At 38.1% G+C, this 8,396-nt stretch overlaps 1 protein-coding gene across 1 annotated transcript; it reads left to right on the top strand.

The window, feature by feature from the left end:
• Positions 1-184: 184 nt before the first annotated feature.
• Positions 185-1,780, top strand: LOC122081543. The gene is made up of 2 exons (XM_042648715.1): positions 185-1,049; positions 1,370-1,780. The coding sequence occupies exons 1-2, from the start codon at positions 417-419 to the stop codon at positions 1,604-1,606; spliced, it is 870 nt and encodes a 289-aa protein (XP_042504649.1). The 5' UTR covers positions 185-416; the 3' UTR covers positions 1,607-1,780.
• Positions 1,781-8,396: the final 6,616 nt, after the last annotated feature.

The raw sequence follows: 8,396 nt of genomic DNA on the forward strand, positions 1-8,396 counted from the left end.
TACTCGCTGCAAATTGGTTTACGTGTCTGTCTACATGCTCTTTACTGTCTTAAGGTACGACACTTGGCGACACAGGAAGCCACGAAGACCACAACGCTCATGACTCACGAGGCCATAACTGTCCCTCTATCTAAATTATATTACTAAATTACCTTCAAACATTCAAATATTCTCCTCCTTCTTCCCCTCCCTCCCTCTCTCTCTGTCAAGTGTTCATCTTTGGCCGTGACAACACACAAACACATTTCCATAAATTGCAGAAACAAAAATCCAAATGGAGAGATCTCTCGAAGGGTCACTCTTGTTCCTTTCTCGTAATTAGAAAAACAGATACAATCTTTCTTCTCTCATTCTTCTCCTCCTAACAAATTTATTTCTGTTTCAAGAAATTGCTGCTAATTAATAGACAGGGAGAGATGTCGGGGGTTTCTCTTGCGGTGGCACCACTGACGGAGCCCGATGAGACTGCAACCTTAACTTCCGACCAAAAGAAACCACCACCGACCCAGGCGGAGCATCGGGTACAGCAACAGCAATGGGGAGTGATGGGGTCGCTGCGGGTGATAGAGCTGCAACTGGTAGCCTTCATCATGGTCTTTTCGGCTAGCGGTCTCGTCCCTCTCTTCGACCTCCTGTTCCCGGCCTTTATATCGGCTTACCTGTTAGCCCTTTCACGCTTTGTTTTCGTCGCGCACGGCCAGGGGAGGAGGACAACGGTGGGCGAGTCGCCGGAAATCATCAAGGGGAGCCGATTGTTTAGGTTATACGTGATGTCGGGGACCACTATAGGGTTGTTCCTGCCGTTGGCCTACGTCCTTGGTGGGTTCGCTAGAGGGGACGACCATGCAGTTCGGTCCGCCACCCCTCATCTCTTCTTGCTTTCCTTCCAGATCCTTACTGAGAACATCATTAGTGGGTTGTCCCTGTTTTCCCCACCTGTGAGGGCGTTGGTGCCGCTGCTTTATACGACGAGGAGGATTTTAGTCATCGTAGATTGGATCGACGACGTATGGTTCAATAAGAGACTCCCCGCAAATGCTCAATTTCAGGTACAAAACATATTTTTCCTATTAAATATATTGTTCATGTAAGGGGCTTAGCAGAACTTATCCTTAAAAGCTAGTCATCAATCCTTAAAAGCTAGTCATGAAGGAGATGTTTATCTCTCGTGGAACCACCTAACCCATCTCACAATCCCTGAACTGTGTGAGATGGGATGAGGTCATAATCTAAAAAAGGCTCTCCATTATTCGCATCTTGTTATTCACATCCGATGTGGAATTATTGCTTTCATCCTATCTTGATGGGTTTGAGTTGTTAGAAGCTATTATATATGTAAAAGTATTTTTCTCCTGCGTTGTGAGATCAGGATGTGGCATGGTTTTGGTTCGGGAAGGTATTGGCGGTGGCGAACTTCGTCTACTTTTCAATCAACCTGTTTGGGTTTTTGATCCCAAGGTTTCTTCCAAAGGCATTCGAGATTTATTTCAGGGAAAGAGATGAGATCCACTCCAAGATGGCAGAGGACAAGCGATCATTCGCTCCCAACAACAACAATAACAACATATCGTCAAATCGGACTCCTTCCACAAAGAAATCCGACTGAGATAGATTGATTGGTGGCATAGCATGGATAAATAGATCAAGATGTAGTCTTTAAATTACATATATAATAGTATCAGTATCCAAATCTTCCTTCTATGTGAATGTGAATGAGACTCTTGAGAGCAGCTCTGAGTATCTTATAAAATCCTTCTGATCTCTTTGTTCTTTTCAAAAATTCATGTTCAGTCGTTATTGCGCATAAATACATCTAAGTATCAAAACCCAAAATCACACAATTGCAACTTGGGTTGTAGCCAAGATAGCTGCAAATTTTTTTTTTTGGCTAACGATGGGTATCCAAGTCTTCCACCTGACTAGTCTCATGGGCTCATACTGACATCACAACAATAGGTGCAAGGTGGAAAAATTCACCCTAGATGGATATTTTCAAACTTGCCACTAGGATTCCATTCCTTTGCTGTTGGCTTTTAGCCTTTTTTTTTTTTTTCTTTAGCTTAAAAGGCTTCAGTTTTATCTAAAAAATTGTCAGTCTCCTCTCCTAATAATATACGAGAAAATAAGCTTAAAATGTGGTATGGTCCCTACACCTAGACAGTAAGGATGCAAGATGAACTCTTTACTCGTCATGGAAGGCAAAAATTTCAGAGGTCAGATCCTCTATTGGACCATGATTTCTTACGACGGTGATGTGAGGATTTACACCCAACCATTGGTGTGAGTATTGTAAGAAGGTCATGAATCAGAAGAGGATTCTTGTCAGTGGTGTTTTCATCAACTCATGTGTTAGTGTAGAGGCTGCCTCGTCCTCTTGGGGGAACCCTCTACTTTTTCATCCTTTTATGTAACTAACTCTTGTTCACCAATTTAACTACCATTTAACTTCACTCTTTGTAGGACAAGTTGCTGCATGCACATGTCTCTATATGGCTAGTCAGTTATGGTATGGCTAATCGGGTTATAATTGGGTTGGGCCTACAAGCCCATAAAAGTCTCTATATGTCTGATCAGTAATGGTATGGTGAATCAAGTTATAATTGGGCCTACAATGTAGCCCCATCATATAAGGGTATTTATTTGGGCGGTCAGTTTTCGGTCATTAATTGGGTTAAAAACGGTGTTTGATATGTTGGTCGGGTTAATCTTGTCGTGGCACAATACAATTTTTCCAAAGCCCAGATAAAGGCCCATTCCATTCAAAGTCAGTGGAGTAAAGCTCTAACTGGCCAAGTTCTGTGAAACCCACAACAAATGGGAGTAGCCCTCATTTGCGTTTGGACCCAAATAATCAAAGCCCATTACCAAAAATCAAAAGAGTGGTGTCAGTAGGAGTCTATAAGCTCTTTTAAGGAAAATACAAACGTGTTCAAAGATTTATACGGAAACCAAATCCCCTTTAACGTAGAGGAATATGACCTCTCAAGTAGGGAGTGAAGATCAAATGGGATACGCCAACTCCATTTATTTTTTCTATGATCGTTTCAAAGACGGATCTGTTCTCCTCCAAGAAGTACTTAAAAGAGCCATGGAAGTGATGGGATTCAATGTAATGTGGTGATATATCACATCAATTTAACTTATATATAGATATTGATCACTTCCTTACGAAAAGTCCCTTCTTGTTATCTAACCCAATTCATGTTCTTTCGTTTTCCTTCTCTTTCTCGATTAATTTTCCTGATCATCACCTCATCTGCCGAAAGCCATGGGATCCACATTATGTTTCTGCTAACTTCCAGAGAGAGAGAGAGAGATCTTTCTCAAGCAATTATTTGCAGGTGAATCCTACAAATGTGGGCTCCTCTGGAGTTATTGGTAGCCATGAAAAGGCAGTAGGAAGAATATTATGGGTTACTGGCACTCTCAGGCTCAGCTGCACCCAGCTGCCCATACATCCCAACATCCCATTACCGCCGAGACATCACCGGCATTCCAAAAATGGAGTCATATATAACTACTGTAACAATAGATGGTTGAAACAGTTTCTGCCATTCTTGTCTTGTCAGCTACACGTGAATGCAAGGGAATGAATTTGAAGAGAAAGAAGAGGTGGAGTGGAGCTTGGGGTGATGTATTCAAAGTGCCTCTGCATGCATTGTAACCTTCTCTACATTTGAAAATAATAAAAAATAAAAAATATTTGATTGAAAGAATGTGACTGAAGTGGTCCTAGTTACTATTCGGAACATAGTGGGAAAATGATGGAGATTCTCAAACGGGGAAAAAGATCCAATGACTAGTCACTTATGTATAATTACATATAGAGCTGATTTATCTTGAAACTTTTTCACCATAACCTTCCAAAAATCTAAATTTTGCCTTACATGAAGAAATTCAAATTTAGTTAGTTCTAATGTAAGGTGAAAGGTTACTTGATCCAAGCACCGTCGCCTATGTTAGTCAGCTGATTCCGAAGGGTCGTTAAACGCCGTAAAACGTTAAGTCTTGAGAAATCAATCCACCTTGCATGTTATATTTGTTACTAGGGCCTCAATGAATCGACAAACAAGAGTTAGGTGCAGTAGGCCCTAAGGAAATTTGTTTTAAGGGTTACAAGGTTTTTTTTTTCCCCTTTTGGTGGAGGGTTTATATGGGTTTTAGTAGGGTGTCAATTGGTCGGGCCTATGTCCTCAGACAATAACCTACCTATTTAAGGAATGAGTCTATCTTGGTCGGTGTCGTGTTAGGCTTGGTCGGGTTCTGGGCTTTAATCGGGCTAATCGAACCTTAAACGGGATAATGTACCAATAAAGCCTTAAACATGCCTTAAACGGTCTTTACTCTTCTTAGATTTAAGATACTTTAATTTATTTTTCTTAAATCATCAATAATTTTGAAAAGATATTACATTTAATTATAGTCAACAATTGATAAAGTATCAATATATACTCTATTCTAACCCCCCCCCCCAAAAATCAAAATACCTATGTAAAAAGTTATGCTGAACATGTCGGTTCGAGTCAAGCTTGTAAACAGGCCGGGTTGGTCGAGAGGCCCATCAGGCTTACCCCTAGCACCTTATACTACCTATTCATTAATCGGGCCAGTCCAGGTCGGGCCATAAACATGTCAGGCTCAGTTGAGCCTACCGGTGCAGGCTTGGAATTGACACCCCTAGGTTTCAGTAATGTGTTTAATTCACTTAAATTTATAGCGATGGTTCATTCCCTGTAATTTGAGAGAAGCATGAGGACAAGTGATTATAACTAATTCTCCATTCATAGTGAAACAGATCTAATCTCACTGTGACCGTTGGCAATCATACTGAACCACATAAATCCTTGTATTGTACGATTATTTATTTACAATTTCTATGCCTTTTTATATCATTTTAGGTTTTCGTTTTTTACATCTCATATAAATCGCCCATATGTGCACCTCGATTTCCCTGCCTGTTTAAGATATAATATAGAAATACTATATGTCAAATTTCACACTCAATTTCAACCGTATATCCTCAAACTTGTAATTAAAACTTTTTTTTTTTTAATATTATATTTTATGATTGGAAAAACTGGATTTAAACTAAAACTTATCAGATATTTTTCACAAAAAAAAAAAAAAAAATTGATATGTAAGGAATTGTGCAACAAAAAAAACCATAAGTATCTTATCTGATCGCTGTAGACCAAAAATCTCATATACCACTAACTTAATTTGACCCCAGGCCATTTAGGAGAGTAGGATCTAAGGATGCTAGCAACTTCTGTATGTCTATGTGTAGGTACTCATTAGTCAATGCGGGTATAGATGTTTCATATCCAATTCAAATTTCGTCCACAAAAGGATCCATTTTGCTGATGCATGAATCAGAGATGGATAGACATATATGTCAACTCACGAAATAATTCACCTTTTAGATAGAAATTTGATGGATGTGGTTATTTCAATGTGCATCCATATACAATGAAAGACACTTTGGATTAAGAGGTCTTCTAAAATATTAAAAAATAAATAAAAAAATAAAAAGAACTTTAATTTATTTATTTTGATATTAACAATGATTTTCTCTTTTACATAATTTTTACTTATGCTCGTATTGTTTGGATATAAATTGGCAAAGGTAGAAAGAAAACCTTTTATTTGTAATTATATAAATTTTTTCTATGGAAGTATATTTGAATGTCAAATAATTTTACAATATGATCCACTAATTTATGCATAAAAATGTAAGTATGAAATCAGATATTGGGAAATCACCTCAATATTCACCCTAATCTTATTGGAGTCGTCCAATGAGGTTTCAATAGCAGGGTCTTCTCGGGCCCAACCATCTAGTTCTCGAACATGTCCCTACATCACTCTATCCATTGAAAGTAATTTTTGGTGACCAACATTGTTATCCATGACGATACTCAATTGAAACATATTGTCGTCCTATCCACCATCTTTGTCGTTGCAACTAATTCTTTCAATGGCTAGGTCCACAATGTTTTCGCAATTAAGAACCTTATAACCTCTAGTGAGAATAATGGAGGATATCATTAAAACAAAAAAGAACCCCTCCTTCTGATTGCTCGATCTCCACCTTCCTCCTTTTCAACGATCTTCTCGACAACTCTTGGCACTTGGGTGATGTGGACACACAGGTTGCGGAGTGTGTAATGTAGCAGTACTAGATCGTGGGTTATGTAATGTGTAATGTAGCAGTACTAGATCGTGGGTTATGTAAATGTCCTAGATCAAATGAATGAAATTCTTTTTTAATTTTTATCCCACTCAATAGTCAATAAAGTGCCCACAATTAAGATTCTAATATACATTGCTAGTGTGTAACTCATTTTTCCTATGAAAAAAATATTTACTTTTTTCCATTGACATTCATAGTTACATAAAGAAGTTTCTTTTAGATTACGAGAAAAAAAAAAAAAAAAAGTTTCTTTTTAAGTCATCTTCCATCATCATGATATCAAAGAAAATATATTTTTTTCTTATGAAAAAAAAAGTCTAAAAAACATTATCAACCAGTCCAATTTGTAACCAACCAAACAATACCTAAATGCTTCTTTACCAAATAAAAACCAAGATCTAAATGCTTGAAGTCTACAAGTCACTTGATTGACAACTAGACCATAGAAAAATAAGTAAATAACACATCCCTTTCACTTTCATTTTAATTCATACGTCCATCATATTCATCTCAACCGTATATATATATATATAACAGTTGTCCAGCTTTATATCCGAAAAGCTAAAAAAATGGGGCCCTCAGATGAGTCAGCACCAGTGCACACGTCAACTCCAATACCCCATTAGTACACGTCAGATTAAGATAGGGAGTCATGTCACAGGTCACCCACCCAAAATTGTCTCGTGACCTTTCATAGGGTCAAACACTCAACATTGTCTTTTTGACCTCTCGACGCCCTATCCACCAAAAATTGTTCAAAAATCCATGACCAACGGATGGGAATCGCATCTTATGACCCTACTTAGCAAATCTCAAATCTCAAATCTCGTCTTCCAATTAATCTTTCTTAATCTCTCTCTATCTCCAAATGAGCGACTTCAACAATGAAAAAGTTAGCCAAGCCAAGCCAAGCCAAGCCATTGGGGAGCACATGATCCATTTTAAACGAATTTAAATAATGAATGCGGTTTATGCTTTGCTGTCCTTTTGTATTGCTGTTTTTATTTTTATTTTTTGTAGTATAATGATAGACATAAAGACATTTTTTATCCCAATTTGAAGATTTATAAGAATTTGGACAGATTCCTTTAATGATTAGTTCTTAATAGTGATTTTATCATAGTCTAACAAGTTGTATAAAGTTAGGACATGATTACTCCAGTGAGCTTCCAAAGATAGAGAGAACATTTTTCATGAAGATCATAGTTCACACATTTGATCTAGCATAGATAGAGAGATTGTCAGAGTTTCATTCGAAAGCAATGTTTCTACATTGAATGTGAGTAATTTGATGTAAAGATTTATAAGGACTTGGGGACTATCTTTAGAATCTAACTTTTTAAGGTGAATTTTTCCGGGATATGATCCATTGATAGAACCCAAAAATGATGGTACTATTAGATTTTCTGTAGTAATTAATGATGAAGAGATTCTCTCTTCACCTCGGTGTAAAAAATCTATTAGAAGAACACTGTTTGGTCACACACTCTTACATCAGTGTGGGGGCCAATGAGTGAATACACAAGGGCCAATCAGAGGAGGATTATTCAGTTTATAGGGGCGATCATTTTTGGGGGTAGCTAAGCGCAAGGCTATGTCATCTGTCAACGTTATCTTTCCCTTTTTTCTTGTCTTGATGAACTGTTTGGACTACATGGGCCCATATCAAAAGAATAAACGTTTTTGAGTTCATGTTAAACACTCAAACTTGAGTTTGAATTATGGGAAAAGGTTGGGTATGCCACCGATATCAAGTATGCTAGCACCCATTGTATCTATCTCTCTCCTCCATTTTTCTGAAATGATCCCCATATCCTTCCTGAATGATACTCTATCATGTGTTCCTATTGGTGCTATCCACTAGCATACTTGATATCGGTGACATACCTATCCCTCTCCCTTGAATTATACACACAAACTACGATGGGCTGAGTATTTTAAGTGAAAAGCGGAGGGCTATTGGGCTGGCTTTTTTTTTTCCCCACTTTAAACAAAATATACAGAAATAATAAAAATAGTCCAAAGTCCCAAAAGGTCCATCCATTTTCCAGCCCACCGCCATTTATCTCGATCTTCTCGACTGTGTAAAAAGACAAGCCCTCCGCCCTCTTTTGCACGTGCCACTTCCGCAAAAGCTACGACATCTCCATGACGATGACCACAAAGATCCACATCTCATATCCTACCCTACACTATATAGAGG

This window comes from Macadamia integrifolia, chromosome 6 (assembly GCF_013358625.1).
Source record: "Macadamia integrifolia cultivar HAES 741 chromosome 6, SCU_Mint_v3, whole genome shotgun sequence".
Classification (NCBI taxonomy): domain Eukaryota; kingdom Viridiplantae; phylum Streptophyta; class Magnoliopsida; order Proteales; family Proteaceae; genus Macadamia; species Macadamia integrifolia.